An 18,011-nucleotide genomic window follows, 5' to 3' on the forward strand; every position below is an offset into this window, starting at 1 on the left:
GCACCGCTGAGTGCCCTGCACTGGGCTGTGCCGCTGAGTGCCCTGCACCGCTGAGTGCCCTGCACTGGGCAGCGCCACTGAGTGCCCTGCGCTGCTGAGTTCCCTGCACTGGGCTGTGCCGCTGAGTGCCCTGCGCTGGGCAGCGCTGCTGAGTGCCCTGCACTGGGCAGCACCACTGAGTGCCCTGCACCGCTGAGTGCCCTGCGCTGGGCTGTGCCGCTGAGTGCCCTGCACTGGGCTGTGCCGCTGAGTGTCCTGTGATGCTGAGTGCCCTGCGCTGGGCTGCACCACTGAGTGCCCTGCACCGCTGAGTGCCCTGGGCTGTGCCGTTGAGTGCCCTGCACTGGGCAGCGCCACTGAGTGTCCTGTGCCGCTGAGTGCCCTGCACTGGGCTGTGCCGCTGAGTGTCCTGTGCTGCTGAGTGCCCTGCACTGGGCTGTGCCGCTGAGTGCCCTGCACCGCTGAGTGCCCTGCGCTGGGCTGTGCCGCTGAGTGCCCTGTGCTGCTGAGTGCCCCACATTGGGCAGCACTGCTGAGTGCCCTGTGCTGGGCAGCGCCGCTCCGGCAGGGGCTGGCTGAGCTCCAGAGGTCCCTCCCAAGCCCCTGACCCTCTGGGGTTGCCTTCTCAGCCTCTTCAGAGCTTTCTCCTGCCAGGAGGTCGATTGATGCCTTTAAAATCCACCTGCCCCAGGTCGCTGTGTTCGGAGGGCTGCGGCTGGCGCTGGGCCAATCCTACACCCTGCGCTGGAGCCTGGCGGGCAACATCAGCGACAAGTTCGACTGCTACCCCGGGCTGGATGCGTCCCGGGAGGCCTGCGAGGAGCTGGGCTGCGTCTGGGCCGTAAGCGAGGGCACAGGCAGGGAGCTGCGGGGCGGGAGGAGGCAGGAGCAGGGCTTGGTGCTGCCGTTGGTTGGTTTGCTGCGGGAGGAGGAAAGTCTCCTGCTGCAGAGAGGACTCAAAGCCCAGGGGCAGGTGCTGGAGCTGGGGCTTGAGGCAGGCTCTGCTCTTGGGAGTCACAGCAAGAGGGTAGGGTTGGGAGGGTGCAAAGAAATCAGCCCAGAGAAGGGAAGACTCTGGGGGGGACCTCAGAGCTACCTTCCAAGGCCTGAAGGGGTCCTTCAGGAAGGCTGAGGAGGGACCTCTCATGAGGGTGCCCAAGGGGGAATGGTTTGGAGCTGAGGCAGAGCAGGGCTGGAGGGGGCTGGGGTTGGTCAGCCTGGAGGAGACCTCAGAGTTGCCTTGCACTGCCTGAAGGGACCCTCCAGGAAGGCTGCTGAAGGACTTCCCCTGAGGGAGCCCAAGGGGGAATGGTTTGGAGCTGAGCAGGGTTGGGCTGGAGCTGAGGGAGAAGTCCTGCGGGATGAGGCTGGGCAGGGTCTGGAGGAGGCTGCCCAGGGAGGCTGTGGCTGCCTCCTGCCTCCCTGGGGGTGCTCAAGGGCAGCTTGGGTGAGGCCTTGAGCAGCCTGGGCTGGGAGCTGGGAGAAGAGGAGGAGGAGGCTGAGAGGTGACCTCCTGAGTGGCTCTGGAGATGTGCAGGGGAGAGGCAGGAGGCTGCAGCCAGGCTCTGCTGGGGGGTGCCAGTGCCAGGCCAAGGGGCAGTGCTGGCAGCTGAGGCTCAGGAAGCTCCATGGGAGCATGAGGAGGAATTTTTCCCCTGTGAGGGTGGCAGAGCCCTGGGAGAGGCTGCCCAGGGTGGGGCTGTGGAGTCTCCCTCTCTGGAGATGCTCAGCCTCTGCCTGGCTGTGTCCCTGTGTGAGCTGCTCTGGGGTGGCAGAGCCCTGGGAGAGGCTGCCCAGGGTGGGGCTGTGGAGTCTCCCTCTCTGCAGATGCTCAGCCTCTGCCTGGCTGTGTCCCTGTGTGAGCTGCTCCAGGCACTCCTGCCCTGGCAGGGTGGGGGTTTGGTCTAGATGAGCTCTGGAGGTCCCCTCCAGACCCTGCCCATCCTTGTGTGACCTCTGGAGGTCCCTTCCCGCTGGGTACCGCTGTGACCCTCCTCTCTGGATCAAAGAGTGCTCAGAGAGCTCCCCTGGCACCTTTCCACCCCCCCAGGAGGACACCTCCAACCTCGACGTTCCCTACTGCTACTACAGCAGCGCCGACAATGGCTACTCCATCACCGAGCTCAGGTACTCGGCCTCGGGCGCCACTGCCAACCTCACCTTCGACCAGGGCAGCAGGAAAGCCTTCGAGAGGGCAACGCCACCCATCAGCACCCTGGCCCTGGAGGTGAAGTACCACAGCAACCACCTGCTGCAGTTCAAGGTGAGGGGAAAGCTCTCCTGGTTTGGATGATTGAGCCTCTGGGTTTTGGGGTGGGGGGGAAGAGTCAAGGCAGATTTGTGTGGTGTGGGGGAAAGAAAAGCCCCCAAAGCTCTCTGGGGCCAAGGAAGCTTCTCCTTGAGGCCAGATGGCAGAGCCTAAAGTGTGGTGGTGAATGGTGCCACATGCAGCTGGCAGCTGGCACCAGTGCTGTGCCCCAGGGGTCAGTGCTGGGCCCAGTCCTGTTCAATGTCTTTAGTGATGCTCTGGACCAAGGCATTGAGTCCAGCAGCAGTGAGTTTGCAGCTGGCACCAAGCTAGGAGCAGCTGTGGAGCTGTTGGAGGGCAGCAGAGCCCTGCAGAGGGCCCTGGCCAGGCTGCATGGGTGGGCAGAGGCCAAGGGGAGGAGACTGAACAAGGCCAAGTGCAGAGTTCTGCACTTTGGCCACAACAACCCCAAGCAGCACTCAATGTCACCTTTTTTTTGGGCACCATTCCTGAATTCCACTTTTTTTTGGGCACCATTCATGAATTTCATCCCTTTTTTTGGTACTATTCCTGAATTTCCCCTTTTTTTGGGCACCATTCCTGAATTCCACTTTTTTTTGGGCACCACTCCTGAATTTCATCCTTTTTTGGGCGCCACTCCTGAATTTCACCTCTTATTTGGGCATCATTCCTGAATTTCATCTCTTGTTTGGGCATCATTCCTCAATTTCATCCTGTTTCACTTGGGTACCACCCCTGACCTTCACCTCTCTGCCACCATCCCTAAACTTCACCTCTCTGCCACCATCCCTGCACTTCACCTCTCTGCCACCATCCCTGACCTTCACCTCTCTGCCACCGTCCCTGACACCTCTCTGCCGCCATCCCTGACACCTCTCTGCCACCATCCCTGCCCTTCACCTCTCTGCCACCATCCCTGACACCTCTCTGCCACCATCCCTGCCCTTCACCTCTCTGCCACCATCCCTGACACCTCTCTGCCACCATCCCTGACCTTCACCTCTCTGCCACCATCCCTGACACCTTTCTGCCACCATCCCTGCACTTCACCTTTCTGCCACCACCCCTGACCTTCACCTCTCTGCCACCATCCCTGACCTTCACCTCTCTGCCACCATCCCTGACACCTCTCTGCCACCGTCCCTGACCTTCACCTCTCTGCCACCGTCCCTGCACCTTCACCTCTCTGCCACCATCCCTGACCTTCACCTCTCTGCCACCATCCCAGACACCTCTGTGCCACCACCCCTGACCTTCACCTTTCTGCCACCACCCCTGACCTTCACCTCTCTGCCACCATCCCTGACACCTTTCTGCCACCACCCCTGACCTTCACCTCTCTGCCACCATCCCTGACCTTCACCTCTCTGCCACCATCCCTGCCCTTCACCTCTCTGCCACCATCCCTGACACCTCTCTGCCACCGTCCCTGACCTTCACCTCTCTGCCACCGTCCCTGCACCTTCACCTCTCTGCCACCATCCCTGACACCTTTCTGCCACCGTCCCTGACCTTCACCTCTCTGCCACCGTCCCTGCACCTTCACCTCTCTGCCACCATCCCTGACCTTCACCTCTCTGCCACCATCCCAGACACCTCTGTGCCACCACCCCTGACCTTCACCTCTCTGCCACCATCCCTGACCTTCACCTCTCTGCCACCATCCCAGACACCTCTGTGCCACCACCCCTGACCTTCACCTCTCTGCCACCATCCCTGCCCTTCACCTCTCTGCCACCATCCCTGCACTTCACCTCTCTGCCACCATCCCTGACACCTCTCTGCCACCATCCCTGACACCTCTCTGCCACCATCCCTGACCTTCACCTCTCTGCCACCATCCCTGCTCTTTACCTCTCTGCCACCACCCCTGACACCTCTCTGCCACCATCCCTGCTCTTCACCTCTCTGCCACCATCCCTGACACCTTTCTGCCACCATCCCTGCTCTTCACCTTTCTGCCACCGTCCCTAAACTTCACCTCTCTGTCACCATCCCTGCACTTCACCTCTCTGCCACCATCCCTGACACCTTTCTGCCACCATCCCTGCCCTTCACCTCTCTGCCACCACCCCTGACCTTCACCTCTCTGCCACCATCCCTGCCCTTCACCTCTCTGCCACCACCCCTGACCTTCACCTCTCTGCCACCATCCCTGACACCTCTCTGCCACCATCCCTGACACCTTTCTGCCACCATCCCTGCCCTTCACCTCTCTGCCACCACCCCTGACCTTCACCTCTCTGCCACCACCCCTGACCTTCACCTCTCTGCCACCATCCCTGACACCTTTCTGCCACCATCCCTGCCCTTCACCTCTCTGCCACCATCCCTGCCCTTCACCTCTCTGCCACCATCCCTGACCCCTTTCTGCCACCACCCCTGACCTTCACCTCTCTGCCACCGTCCCTGACACCTCTCTGCCACCATCCCTGACCTTCACCTCTCTGCCACCATCCCTGACCCCTTTCTGCCACCATCCCTGACCTTCACCTCTCTGCCACCATCCCTGACCCCTTTCTGCCACCACCCCTGACCTTCACCTCTCTGCCACCACCCCTGAGTTTCACCCTTTTGCCGTGGGGATGCTCAAGGCCCGGAGCAGGCTGCCAGAGGCGCTGCCGAGTCTCCTTTCCTGCCCGCCCTGCTCCCGGCCAGGCTGCTGCTGGGTGCCGCTGCTGGGTGCCGCTGCTGCAGCAGGGGGCTCGGACCGGAGCATCTCCAGAGGTCCCAACTACGCTGGGGGGGGTGGGGTTGGCGCAGGCGTAACTTGGTCACCCGTGGGCATTCCACTCACCTGAAGGTCTCCTTGCCCAGATCTACGACTGGGCCAAGCCTCGCTACGAGGTGCCAGTGCCCCTCAACCTCCCCGCGGCGCCGGAGGGCTCGGACCGGGAGCGCCTCTACGACCTGGTGCTGAGGCGCAAACCCTTCGGCGTCCAGGTGCGGCGCCGGAGCACAGGAACCGTCATGTAAGGCTGCGCTGCTGCCGCCTGCTGGCCTCGCTTCGCCTCGCCCAGGCTGTTTCCCCCTTCTCATTGCCTCCCTTCGTTTCCTCACCGACTCTTCCCGCCCCCCTCACTCGCTTTCTTCGCTGCACTTCCTCACTGCATTTCCTTCCTCACTGCATTTCCTTCCTCACTGCATTTCCTTCCTCACTGCATTTCCTCCCTGGATGCTCTTCGGTTCCTGCTTTATTTTCTCCCTCTTCTCATCTGAGCTCCTCCCATCGACCCTTCCCTGGCCTCGGTTTCCTCACTGGTTTCCACCTTCTACTTTCCTCGCTGTGATCATTTCATTTCCTTGGTCATTGGATGCTGAGCATTTAACTGAATGTCCTCATTTACATTCCTGCTTTGTTTTCCTCTTCATTTCCTCACTTCCATCCTTTAATGTCCTCATTTCCTTTCCCTACCTTCCTCATTCCCTTTCCTCATTTCCTTTCCCTACCTTCCTCATTTCCTTTCCCTACCTTCCTCATTTCATTTCCTCATTTCATTTCCCTTCCTTCCTCATTTCCTTTCCCTACCTTCCTCATTTAATTTCCTCATTTCCTTTCCCTACCTTCCTCATTTCATTTCCCTACCTTCCTCATTTCCTTTCCCTACCTTCCTCATTTCATTTCCTCATTTCCTTTCCCTACCTTCCTCATTTCATTTCCTCATTTCACTTCCTTACTTTCCTCATTTAATTTCCTCACTGTGATCATTTAATTTCCTTAGTCATTGGATGTTGAGCATTTAATTGAATGTCCTCATTTACATTCCTGCTTGGTTTTCCTCTTTTCATTTCCTCACTTCCATCCTTTAATGTCCTCATTTCCTTTCCCTACCTTCCTCATTTCATTTCCCTACCTTCCTCATTTCATTTCCTCATTTCCTTCCCTACCTTCCTCATTTCATTTCCTCATTTCATTTCCCTACCTTCCTCATTTCATTTCATTTCCTCATTTCATTTCCTTACTTTCCTCATTTCATTTCCTCTCTGTGATCATTTCATTTCCTTAGTCATTGGATGTTGATCATTTAATTGAATGTCCTCATTTACATTCCTGCTTTGTTTTCCTCTTTTCATTTCCTCACTTCAATCCTTTAATGTCTTCATTTCCTTTCCCTACCTTCCTCATTTCCTTTCCCTACCTTTCTCATTTCTTTTCCCTACTTCCCTCATTTAATTTCCTCACTTTGATCATTTCATTTCCTCATTTCATTTCCTTACTTCCCTTATTTCATTTCCTCACTTTGATCATTTAATTTCCTCATTTCATTTCCTCACTTTGATAATTTCATTTCCTCATTTCATTTCCTCACTTTGATAATTTCATTTCCTCACTGTGATCCTTTAATGTCCTCACTTCATTTCCTTACTTTCCTCATTTCATTTCCTCACTTTGATCCTTTAGTTTCCTCATTTAATTTCCCTACTTCCCTCATTTCATTTCCTCACTGTGATAATTTCATTTCCTCATTTCATTTCTTTACTTTCCTCATTTCGTTTCCTCACTTTGATCTTTTAGTTTCCTCATTTAATTTCCCTACTTCCCTCATTTCATTTCCTCACTGTGATCCTTTAATGTCCTCACTTCGTTTCCTTACTTTCCTCATTTCATTTCCTCGCTTTGATCATTTCATTTCCTCCCTTTCCTCATACAATTTCCTCACTGTGATAGTTTAATGTCATTTAATTTCCCTACTTCCCTTGTTTCAGTTCCTAACTTTGATCTTTTAAAGTCCTCATTTAATTTCCCTACTTTCCTCATTTCATTTCCCTACTTTCCTCATTTCATTTCCTCACTTTGATCATTTCATTTCCTCATTTTGATCCTTTAATGTCCTCATTTCGTTTCCTTCCTTTCCTCATATAATTCCCTCACTGTGATCATTTAATGTCATTTAATTTCCCTGCCTTCCTCATTTCATTTCCTCACTTTGATAATTTCATTTCCTTTCCTCATTTCCTTTCCTCACTTCATTTCCTCACTTTGTTCCTTTAATGTCCTCATTTAATTTCCCTACCTTCCTCATTTAATTTCCTCATTTTGATCCTTTAATGTCCTCATTTAATTTCCCTAACTTCCTCATTTAATTTCCTCACTTTGATAATTTTGTTTCCCCATTTCATTTCATTTCCTCATTTCATTTCCTCACTTTGATCATTTAATTTCCTCATTTAATTTCTTTATATTCCTCATTTCATTTCCTCCCTTTCCTCATATAATTTCCTCACTGTGATCATTTAATGTCCTCATTTCATTTCCTCACTTTGATAATTTTGTTTTCCCATTTCCTTTCCTTTCCTCATTTCATTTCCTCACTTTGATAATTTCATTTCCTCATTTCATTTCCTCACTTCATTTCCTCACTTTGATAATTTCCTTTCATTGATCATTTCATTTCCTTTCCTTTCCTCATTTCATTTCCTCACTTTGGTAATTTCATTTCCTCATTCCATTTCCTTTCCTCGTTTCATTTCCTCACTTTGATCATTTCCTTTCTTTGATAATTTAATTTCCTTTCCTTTCCTCATTTCATTTCCTCACTTTGATCATTTCATTTCCTCACTTCATTTCCTCACTTTGATAATTTCCTTTCATTGATCATTTCATTTCCTTTCCTTTCCTCATTTCATTTCCTCCCTTTCCTCATATAATTTCCTCACTTTGATCATTTAATGTCCTCATTTCATTTCCTCACTTTGATAAGTTCATTTCCTCACTTTGATCATTTCATGTCCTCATTTCATTTCCTCAATTTGATAATTTCATTTCATTTCATTTCATTTCATTTCCTCATTTCATTTCCTCACTTTGTTCCTTTAATGTCCTCATTTCATTTCCTCACTTCAATCATTTCATTTCCTCATTTCATTTCCTCACTTTGTTCCTTTAATGTCCTCATTTCATTTCCTCACTTCAATCATTTCATTTCCTCATTTCATTTCCTCACTGTGATAATTTCATTTCCTCACTTTGATCATTTCATTTCCTCATTTCATTTCCTCACTTTGATCAGCCTCTATGAAATTAACCTCTGGGAAAAAATTAACCTCTAAAAAATGGATTTAACCTCTGAAAAAATGGATTTAACCTCCTAAAAATCGAATTCACCTCTCAAAAATTGATTTAAACCTTTAAAATTGAATTAACCTCTAAAAAGTGAATTAAGCAGTGAAAAAAATGAACTAAAGAAAAATTCACCTGTAAAATGAAATTTAATTAACCTGAAAAAGTTAAATTAAGCTCTAAAAAATTGAATTAACCTCTAAAAATTAAAGTAGACTCTAAAAAAATAAATTAGAGTCTAAAAATTAACTTAGGCTCTAAGAAAAAAGCCTCTCAAAATGGAATGAAGCTCTAAAATCCTGAGTGGAGCTCTCAGAAATGAATTCAGTCTCCATGAAATTAATCTCTGGGAAAAAATGAACCTCTAAAAATTGGATTTATCCTCTTAAAAATGGATTTAACCTCCTAAAAATTGGATTTATCCTCTTAAAAATGGATTTAACCTCCCAAAAATGGATTTATCCTCTTGAAAATGGATTTAACCTCCTAAAAATTGGATTTATCCTCTGAAAAATGGATTTAACCTCTTGAAAATGGATTTAACATCTTAAAATCAAAGGAACCTCTTAAAAATGGATTTAACCTCTCAAAAATTGAATTAAGCTCTGGAAAAAAAGTGAACTAAAAAATTTTAACCTGTAAAATGAAATTTAATTAACCTGAAAACAGTAAATTAAGCTTTAAAACATTGGAATTAACCTCTAAAAATTAAATTAGACTCTAAAAAAATAAATTGGACTCTAAAAATGTTAATCAGACTCTAAAAATGTTAATCAGACTCTAAAAATTAACTTAGGCTCTAAGAAAAAAGCCTCTCAAAATGGAATGAAGCTCTAAAAACCTGAGTGGAGCTCTCAAAAATGAATTCAGTCTCCATGAAATTAACCTCTGGGAAAAAATTAACCTCTAAATATTGGATTTATCCTCTGAAAAATGGATTTAACCTCCCAAAAATGGATTTATCCTCTTAAAAATGGATTTAACCTCCTAAAAATGGATTTATCCTCTTAAAAATAGATTTAACCTCTTAAAAATGGATTTAACCTCCTAAAAATCAAAGGAACCTCTTAAAAATGGATTTAACCTCTAAAAAATTGAATTAAGCTCTGGAAAAAAATAGAACTACAAAAATTTAACCTGTGAAATAAAATTTAGTTAACCTGAAAACAGTAAATTAAGCTTTGAAAAGTTGAATTGGCCTCTAAAAACTAAATTAGACTCTAAAAAAATAAATTGGACTCTAAAAAATAAATTAGACTCTAAAAAAATAAATTGGACTCTAAAAAATAAATCAGACTCTAAAAATTAACTTAGGCTCTAAGAAAAAAGCCTCTCAAAATGGAATGAAGCTCTAAAAATCTGAGTGGAGCTCTCAAAAATGAATTCAGTCTCCATGAAATTAACCTCTGGGAAAAAAATAACCTCTAAAAATTGGATTTATCCTCTGAAAAATGGATTTAACCTCTTGAAATCAAAGGAACCTCTTAAAAATGGATTTAACCTCTAAAAAATTGAATTAAGCTCTGGAAAAAAAATTGAACTAAAAAAATTTAACCTGTGAAATGAAATTTAATTAACCTGAAAACAGTAAATTAAGCTTTAAAACATTGGAATTAACCTCTAAAAATAAATTAGACTCTAAAAAAAATAAATTGGACTCTAAAAAATAAATTAGACTCTAAAAAAATAAATTAGACTCTAAAAATTAACTTAGACTCTTAAAAAAAGCCTCTCAAAATGGAATGAAGCTCTAAAATCCTGAGTGGAGCTCTCAAAACTGAACTCAGCCTCCAGGAAATTAACCTCGGGGGGGGGGGGGGGTGGGGAAAAAAGAACCTCTAAAAAGTGAAATTCACCTCCAGAAAAATCAACTCAGCCTCTCCAACCCAAAATTCACCTCCCAACCTTTCCATCCCCCCCTCCCCCAGCCCCTCCTCCCCACCCAAGCACCCTCAGCCCAGCCGCTGAGCGCTGAGGCTCTCTGAGCGCTGAGGCTCTCGGGCAGCAGCAGCGCTGGCCCCGAGGGGGCGCCCCCAGCTCCTGCTGCCTCCTCACTGCCCTCTCCTGGCCCAGCTGGGACTCGCAGCTGCCGACCTTCACCTTCAGCGACCAGTTCCTGCAGATCTCCACCCGCCTGCCCTCCCACTTCCTCTACGGCTTCGGGGAGCAGGAGCACAGATCCTTCCGCCGCGACCTGGCCTGGCACACCTGGGGCATGTTCACCAGGGACCAGCCCCCTGGGGTGAGTGCAGAGCAAACTCCTCTCCCCCCAGAGCCTTCCCCTTCTCTTCTTTCAGGGGGTTCTGTTTGGGTTTTGTTGTTGTGGTTGTTGTTGTTGTTGTTGTGGTTGTTGTTGTTGTTGTGTGTTCTGCCCCTGGGCCAGAGGAAGCCCTGGAGTCAGCAAAGGGGAAGGGGTGGAGGGGTGGAGAGCTGCCCTCTGGAGAGAGGGACTGGGGGGTGTTGGTTGGTGAGAAGCTCAAGGTGGTGAGTAGAGAAGGGAGATGGGGTAGAGGTAAGCTTGGTGGTGTTGGGTCACTGGAGAGAGGGACTGGAGGTGTTGGTTGGTGAGAAGCTCAAGGTGAGGAGTAGAGAAGGGAGATGGGGTAGAGGAGGGAGATGGAGTAGAGGTGAGCTTGGCAGTGCTGGGTCACTGGAGAGGGGGTCTGGAGGTGTTGGTTGGTGAGAAGCTCAAGGTGATGAGTAGAGGAGGGAGATGGAGTAGAGGAGGGAGATGGATTAGAGGTGAGCTTGACAGTGTTGGGGATCTGGAGAGAGGGAGTGGAGGTGTTGGTTGGTGAGAAGCTCAAGGTGATGAGTAGAGAAGGGAGATGGAGTAGAGGAGGGCGATGGAGTAGAGGTGAGCTTGGCAGTGTTGGGTCACTGCAGAGAGGGACTGGGGTGGTGTTGGTGGCTGAGAAGCTCAAGGTGATGAGTAGAAGAGGGGCTGAGGGAGATGGAGTAGAGGTGAGCTTGGCAGTGTTGGGTCACTGGAGAGAGGGACTGGAGGTGTTGGTTGGTGAGAAGCTCAAGGTGATGAGTAGAGGAGGGAGATGGAGTAGAGGTGAGCTTGGCAGTGTTGGGTCACTGGAGAGAGAGACTGGGTGGTGTTGGTTGGTGAGATGCTCAAGGTGATGAGTAGAGAAGGGAGATGTAGTAGAGAAGGGAGATGGAGTAGAGGTGAGCTTGACAGTGTTGGGGATCTGGAGAGAGGGACTGGAGGTGTTGGTTGGTGAGAAGCTCAAGGTGGTGAGTAGAGAAGGGAGATGGGGTAGAGGAGGGAGATGGGGTAGAGGTGAGCTTGGCAGTCTTGTGTCACTGGAGAGAGGGACTGGAGGTGTTGGTTGGTGAGAAGCTCAAGGTGATGAGTAGAGAAGGGAGATGGAGTAGAGGAGGGAGATGGATTAGAGGTGAGCTTGGCAGTGCTGGGTCACTGGAGAGAGGGACTGGGTGGTGTTGGTTGGTGAGAAGCTCAAGGTGAGGAGTAGAAGAGGGGCTGAGGGAGATGGAGTAGAGGTGAGCTTGGCAGTGTTGGGGATCTGGAGAGAGGGACGGGGGGTGTTGGTTGGTGAGAAGCTCAAGGTGGTGAGTAGAGGAGGGAGATGGAGTAGAGGTGAGCTTGGCAGTGTTGGGTCACTGGAGAGAGGGACCGGAGGTGTTGGTTGGTGAGAAGCTCAAGGTGAGGAGTAGAAGAGGGGCTGAGGGAGATGGAGTAGAGGTGAGCTTGGCAGTGTTGGGTCACTGGAGAGAGGGACTGGAGGTGTTGGTTGGTGAGAAGCTCAAGGTGAGGAGTAGAGGAGGGAGATGGAGTAGAGGTGAGCTTGGCAGTGTTGGGTCACTGGAGAGAGGGACCGGAGGTGTTGGTTGGTGAGAAGCTCAAGGTGAGGAGTAGAGAAGGGAGATGGAGTAGAGGAGGGCGATGGAGTAGAGGTGAGCTTGGCAGTGTTGGGTCACTGGAGAGAGGGTCTGGGGTGGTGTTGGTGGCTGAGAAGCTCAAGGTGATGAGTAGAAGAGGGGCTGAGGGAGATGGAGTAGAGGTGAGCTTGGCAGTGTTGGGGATCTGGAGAGAGGGACTGGAGGTGTTGGTTGGTGAGAAGCTCAAGGCGGTGAGTAGAGGAGGGAGATGGAGTAGAGGTGAGCTTGGCAGTGTTGGGGATCTGGAGAGGGTGCTGGGAAAGAGGCAGAGGATCTCTGACCTGATCCTGGTTCCCCTTGGCAGGGAGGTTTGCAGGGGAGCAGGCAGCATCTCCTGCAGCTGTGCAGAGAGCACCATGGCAGTGGCACTTCCTGCCACGGCCTGAGGCACTGAAATGCCTTCTCCTGGGCAACTCGAGGCACTTCAGTTCCCAGGTAGTTCAAGCCCAAAGCATCAGGGCTCAGCTGGTCTGAAGCACGAGGCAGAGCAGAACACATTGGCCAAGAGCAGTGAGGCAGAGGCAGCAGGGCAGAGGCAGCAGGGCAGAAGCAGCATACAGTGAGGCAGAGGCAGAGCAGGGAGACAGCAGCAGCACAGGGAGGCAGCAGCAGCACACAGTGAGGCAGAGGCAGAGCAGGGAGGCAGAGGCAGAGGCAGAGCAGGGAGGCAACAGCAGCACAGGGAGGCAGCAGCAGCACACAGTGAGGCAGAGGCAGAGCAGGGAGGCAGCAGCAGCACAGTGAGACAGAGGCAGAGCAGGGAGGCAGCAGCAGCACAGTGAGACAGAGGCAGAGCAGGGAGGCAGCAGCAGCACAGGGAGGCAGAGGCAGAGCAGGGAGGCAGAGGCAGAGCAGGGAGGCAGAGGCAGAGCAGGGAGGCAGCAGCAGCACAGGGAGGCAGAGGCAGCAGCAGCACAGCTGCTTGCAGCTCAGCTCCATTCCTGCCCCCTGCCCGAGGCCAGAGGCTCCCCTGGCTGCAGAGCTTCACCACTCAGGTGGCATTTGCCAAACTGGCCACAGAACCCAGGGCTTGCTTGGGGCAAGACCCCAGCACCTGTGGGCTGCTGTTTATCACTTTGGAATGGGACACAGTGGCCCAAGCCTTTGTTCTCCTCCCACCCATCCAGCAGGCAGGGTGGGGCAAGCCAGGCCACCTCATAGCCCTCTTGGCCTTCCAGGGCAGATGTGGAGGGGCAACAACTTTGGTGTGGTTTTGGTCTTCCCTCCTCTAGTACAAGCTGAACTCTTATGGTGTCCACCCCTACTACATGGCCCTGGAAGAAGATGGCAACGCTCATGGGGTCCTCCTGCTCAACAGCAATGCCATGGGTAAGGAGAGAGAACCTCCACACCCCCACAGGTCCCCAGAGGTCACCCAAGAGCCACTCTCTGTCATCCTTCACACCTCACTTTTCCACCTCTCCTCACCCTTTGCTCACCCCCTTGGCCTCCAGCCCTTCTCCAGCTGGCACCTTCCAGCCCATTGGAGGGTCCTAGAATGGTTTGGGGGTAGGAAAGGACCTCACAGATCAGATCCAAGCCCTGCCACGGGCAGGGTCACCTCTCAGCAAGGCTCTGCTGCTCAAGGCTTCATCCAACCTGGCCTTGGACACCTCCCAAGGCAGGAGGCAGCCACAGCCTCCCTGGGCAGCCTGGGCCAGGCTCTCACCACCCTCATCCTGAAGAGCTTCTTCCCCAGCTCCACTCTCAGCCTGCTCTGTCTCAGCTCCAAACCAGTCCCCTTGGCCTGGCTCAGACACCCTCAGCACAGGTCTCTCTGCAGCCTTCCTGCAGGATCCCTCCAGGCACTGGCAGCAGCTCTGAGGTCCCCCTGGAGCCTTCTCTGCAGGCTGCACCCCCCCAGCTCCCTCAGCCTGTGATCCTAGCAGAGCTGCTCCAGCCCCTGGAGCATCTTTGTGGCCTCCTCTGGCCTCACTCCAGCAGCTCTGTGCCCTTCTTCTGCTGGGCACAGCAGAGCTGGAGGCAGGGTTGGAGATGAGGTCTGAGTAGAGTGGAGCAAATCATCACAGTCTCCTCTCCTGCCCCTGCTGCCCACACTCCCCTGGCAGCAGCCCAGTGCCTGGCACCCTCCTGGGCTCCAGGAGGTCACAGCTGGCTCCTGGGTTGGGGGGGAGGGGGAAGCTTCTCAACACTGGTGTCCTCCACCCCCATTGAGCTCTTGCTCCACCTCCTTGTCCTCCAGATGTCACCTTCCAGCCCACCCCAGCCCTGACCTACCGCACTGTGGGGGGCATCCTGGACTTCTACATGGTGCTGGGGCCCACGCCTGAGATGGTGGTGCAGGAGTACACTCAGGTCCTGCCACGGGTGGGGGCAGGGAGGGGGGTTGGAGGGCTGGAGGCTTTGGGCCAGGTCGAGTTGGAGGTTGTTGGGTTGGCCTTGGGGAGCTGGGTTGGGTTGGGTTGGTTCTGGGGTTGAATTTGGGTGTTTGGTGTTGGATTGGGGTTGGGGTTTGGTTGGGTTGGGTTGGGGTTGGGTTGGATTTGGGGTTGAATTTGGGTGTTTGGTGTTGGATTGGGTTGGGGTTTGGTTGGGTTGGGTTGGGTTGGGTTGGGGTTGAATTTGGAGGTTTTGTTGCTTTCTGGGGTTGTTGGTTTGGTGTTGGATTTGGGTTGGGGTTGGATTGGGGTTGGGGTTTGGTTGGGTTGGGGTTGGGTCTGGGTTGGGATTGGGGTTGAATTTGGAGGTTTTGTTGCTTTCTGGGGTTGTTGATTTGGTGTTGGATTTAGGTTGGGGTTTGGTTGGGTTTGGGCTGGGTTTGGATAGGGTTGGGGTTGGGTTGGGTTAGGTTGGGTTGGGGTTGAATTTGGAGGTTTTGTTGCTTTCTGGGGTTGTTGGTTTGGTGTTGGATTTGGGTTGGGGTTGGATTGGGGTTGGGGTTTGGTTGGGTTGGGGTTGGGTCTGGGTTGGGTTTGGGTTGGGATTGGGGTTGAATTTGGAGGTTTTGTTGCTTTCTGGGGTTGTTGATTTGGTGTTGGATTTAGGTTGGGGTTTGGTTGGGTTTGGGCTGGGTTTGGATAGGGTTGGGGTTGGGTTGGGTTGGGTTGGATTTGGGGTTGAATTTGGAGGTTTTCTTGCTTTCTGGGGTTGTTGGTTTGGTGTTGGATTTGGGTTGGGGGTTTTGATTGGGTTGGGGTTGGGTTGGGGTTGGGATTGGGGTTGGGTTGGGTTGGATTTGGGGTTGAATTTGGAGGTTTTGTTGCTTTCTGGGGTTGTTGGTTTGGTGTGGATTTGGGTTGGGGTTGGATTGGGGTTTGGTTGGGGTTGGGGTTGGATTAGGTTGGGATTGGGATTGAGTTGGGTTGGATTTGGGGTTGAATTTGAGGGTTATGTTGCTTTCTGGGGTTGTTGGTTTGGTGTTGGATTTGGGTTGGGGTTGGATTGGGTTGGAATTGGGGTTGGGTTGGGTTGGATTTGGGGTTGAATTTGGGAGTTTTGTTACTTTCTGGGGTTGTTGGTTTGGTGTTGGATTTGGGTTGGGGTTGTTGGATGGGCTGGGGTTGGATTGGGGTTGGGGATTGGTTGGGTTGGGGTTGGGTTTGGGTTGGAATTGGGGTTGGGGTTGGGTTGGATTTGGGGTTGAATTTGGGAGTTTTGTTGCTTTCTGGGGTTGTTGGTTTGGTGTTGGATTTGGGTTGGGGTTGAATTGGGGTTGGGTTGGGATTGGGGTTGGGTTGGGTTGGATTTGGGGTTGAATTTGGGAGTTTTGTTGCTTTCTGGAGTTGTTGGTTTGGTGTTGGATTTGGGTTGGGGTTGGATTGGGGTTGGGTTGGGATTGGGGTGGATTTGGGGTTGAATGTGGGGATTTTATTGCTTTCTGGGGTTGTTGGTTTGGTGTTGGATTTGGGTTGGGGTTGTTGGTTGGGTTTGGGCTGGGTTTGGATTGGTTTGGGATTGGGGTTGGGTTGGGTTGGATTTGGGGTTGAATTTGGAGGTTTTGTTGCTTTCTGGGGTTGTTGATTTTGTGTTGGATTTGGGTTGGGGTTGGATTGGGGTTGGGGTTTGGTTGGGTTGGGGCTGGATTAGGTTGGGATTGGGGTTGGGTTGGGTTGGATTTGGGGTTGAATTTGGGGGGTTGTTGCTGTCTGGGGTTGTTGGTTTGGTGTTGGATTTGGGTTGGGGTTGTTGGATGGGTTGGGGTTTGGTTGGGCTGGGTTTGGATTGGGTTGGGATTGGGGTTGGGTTGGGTTGGTTTTGGGTTTGAATTTGGGGGGTTGTTGCTTTCTGGGGTTGTTGGTTTGGTGTTGGATTTGGGTTGGGGGTTTTGATTGGGTTGGGGATGGGTTGGGATTTGGGTTGGGCTGGGGTGATTTTAGAGTTAAATTTGGGGGTTTTGTTGCTTTTTGGGGTTGTTGGTTTTGTTTTGGGCTTGGCTTGGGGCTTTTGGTTGGAGTTGGGTTGGTTTTGGGGGTTGGTTGGGGTTGGGTTGGTTTTGGGGTTGAATTTGGGGTTTTGTTGCATTTGGGAGTTGTTGGTTTGGTGTTGGAGTGGAGTTGGGGTTGGGTTGGGGTTGGATTGGGTTTGGAGTTTGGTAGGGTTGGGGTTGGGTTTAGATTGGATTGGGATTGGGGTTGGGTTGGTTTTGGGGATGAATTTGGGTTTTTTGTTGCTTCTGGGGGTTGTTGGTTTGGTTTTAAATTTGGCTTGGGGTTTTTGGTTGGGTTGGGGTTGGGTTGTGGGTAGATTGGGGTTGGGTTTTTGAGTTCCATTCATGGCTTTGCTTTGTGGTTTTGAGTTCCAGTTTTGGCTTTGCTTTGTGGTTTCAGGAATTTGAGTTCCATTTTTAGCTTTGCTTTGTGGTTTCAGGGCTCTGAGTTCCACTTTTGGCTTTGCTTTGTGGTTTTATGGCTCTTGAGTTCTATTTTTGGCTTTGCTTTATGATTTCATTGCTTTGAGTTCCATTTCTGGCTTTGCTTTGTGGTTTCAGGGCTCTGAGTCCCATTTTTGGCTTTGCTTTGAGGTTTTTAAGGCTTTTGAGTCCCATTTTTGGCTTTGCTTTGTGGTTTCAGGGCTCTGAGTTCCATTTTTGGCTTTGCTTTGTGGTTTCAGGGCTCTGAGTTCCATTTCTGGCTTTGCTTTGTGGTTTCAGAGCTCTGAGTTCCATTTTTAGCTTTGCTTTGAGGTTTTTAAGGCTTTTGAGTCCCATTTTTGGCTTTGCTTTGTGGTTTCAGGGCTCTGAGTTCCATTTCTGGCTTTGCTTTGTGGTTTCAGGGCTCTGAGTTCCATTTCTGGCTTTGCTTTGTGGTTTCAGGGCTCTGAGTTCCATTTCTGGCTTTGCTTTGTGGTTTCAGGGCTCTGAGTTCCATTTTTGCCTTTGCTTTGTGATTTCTGGGCTCTGAGTTCCATTTTTGCCTTTGCTTTGTGGTTTCAGGGCTCTGAGTTTCATTTTTGCCTTTGCTTTGTGGTTTCAGGGCTCTGAGTTCCATTTTTGCCTTTGCTTTGTGGTTTCAGGGCTCTGAGTTCCACTTTTGGCTTTGCTTTGTGGTTTCAGAGCTCTGAGTTCCAGTTTTGGCTTTGCTTTGTGGTTTCAGAGCTCTGAGTTCCAGTTTTAGCTTTGCTTTGTGGTTTCAGGGCTCTGAGTTCCATTTTAAGCTTTGACTTTTGGGTTTGGGTTTTTGTCTTTGCCTTTTTCTTCAGGCCTGATTTGTGGCTTTGGGGTTTTGGGTCTGGGCTTTGTTTTGGGCTTGGTTTGCTCTTTCAGGGCTTTTAAGTCTGGGATTGAATCTTTCTTTGGGGCTGGTTTTGGGG

General features: G+C 50.9%; 1 protein-coding gene across 1 annotated transcript in view; it reads left to right on the plus strand.

The window, feature by feature from the left end:
• Positions 1-654: 654 nt before the first annotated feature.
• LOC135174214 (maltase-glucoamylase-like) overlaps positions 655-18,011 on the plus strand; it is a gene marked incomplete at its 5' end in the record, with an annotated part of 56,867 nt that continues 39,510 nt past the window's right edge. Inside the window, 6 exons of the mRNA XM_064141438.1 lie at positions 655-841; positions 2,051-2,263; positions 5,087-5,241; positions 10,404-10,572; positions 13,475-13,571; positions 14,446-14,558. Of these exons, the coding sequence (XP_063997508.1) occupies positions 655-841; positions 2,051-2,263; positions 5,087-5,241; positions 10,404-10,572; positions 13,475-13,571; positions 14,446-14,558 (934 nt within the window). The remainder of the gene's footprint in view (positions 842-2,050; positions 2,264-5,086; positions 5,242-10,403; positions 10,573-13,474; positions 13,572-14,445; positions 14,559-18,011) is intronic.

Source organism: Pogoniulus pusillus, unplaced genomic scaffold (assembly GCF_015220805.1).
Source record: "Pogoniulus pusillus isolate bPogPus1 unplaced genomic scaffold, bPogPus1.pri scaffold_50_arrow_ctg1, whole genome shotgun sequence".
Taxonomy (NCBI): domain Eukaryota; kingdom Metazoa; phylum Chordata; class Aves; order Piciformes; family Lybiidae; genus Pogoniulus; species Pogoniulus pusillus.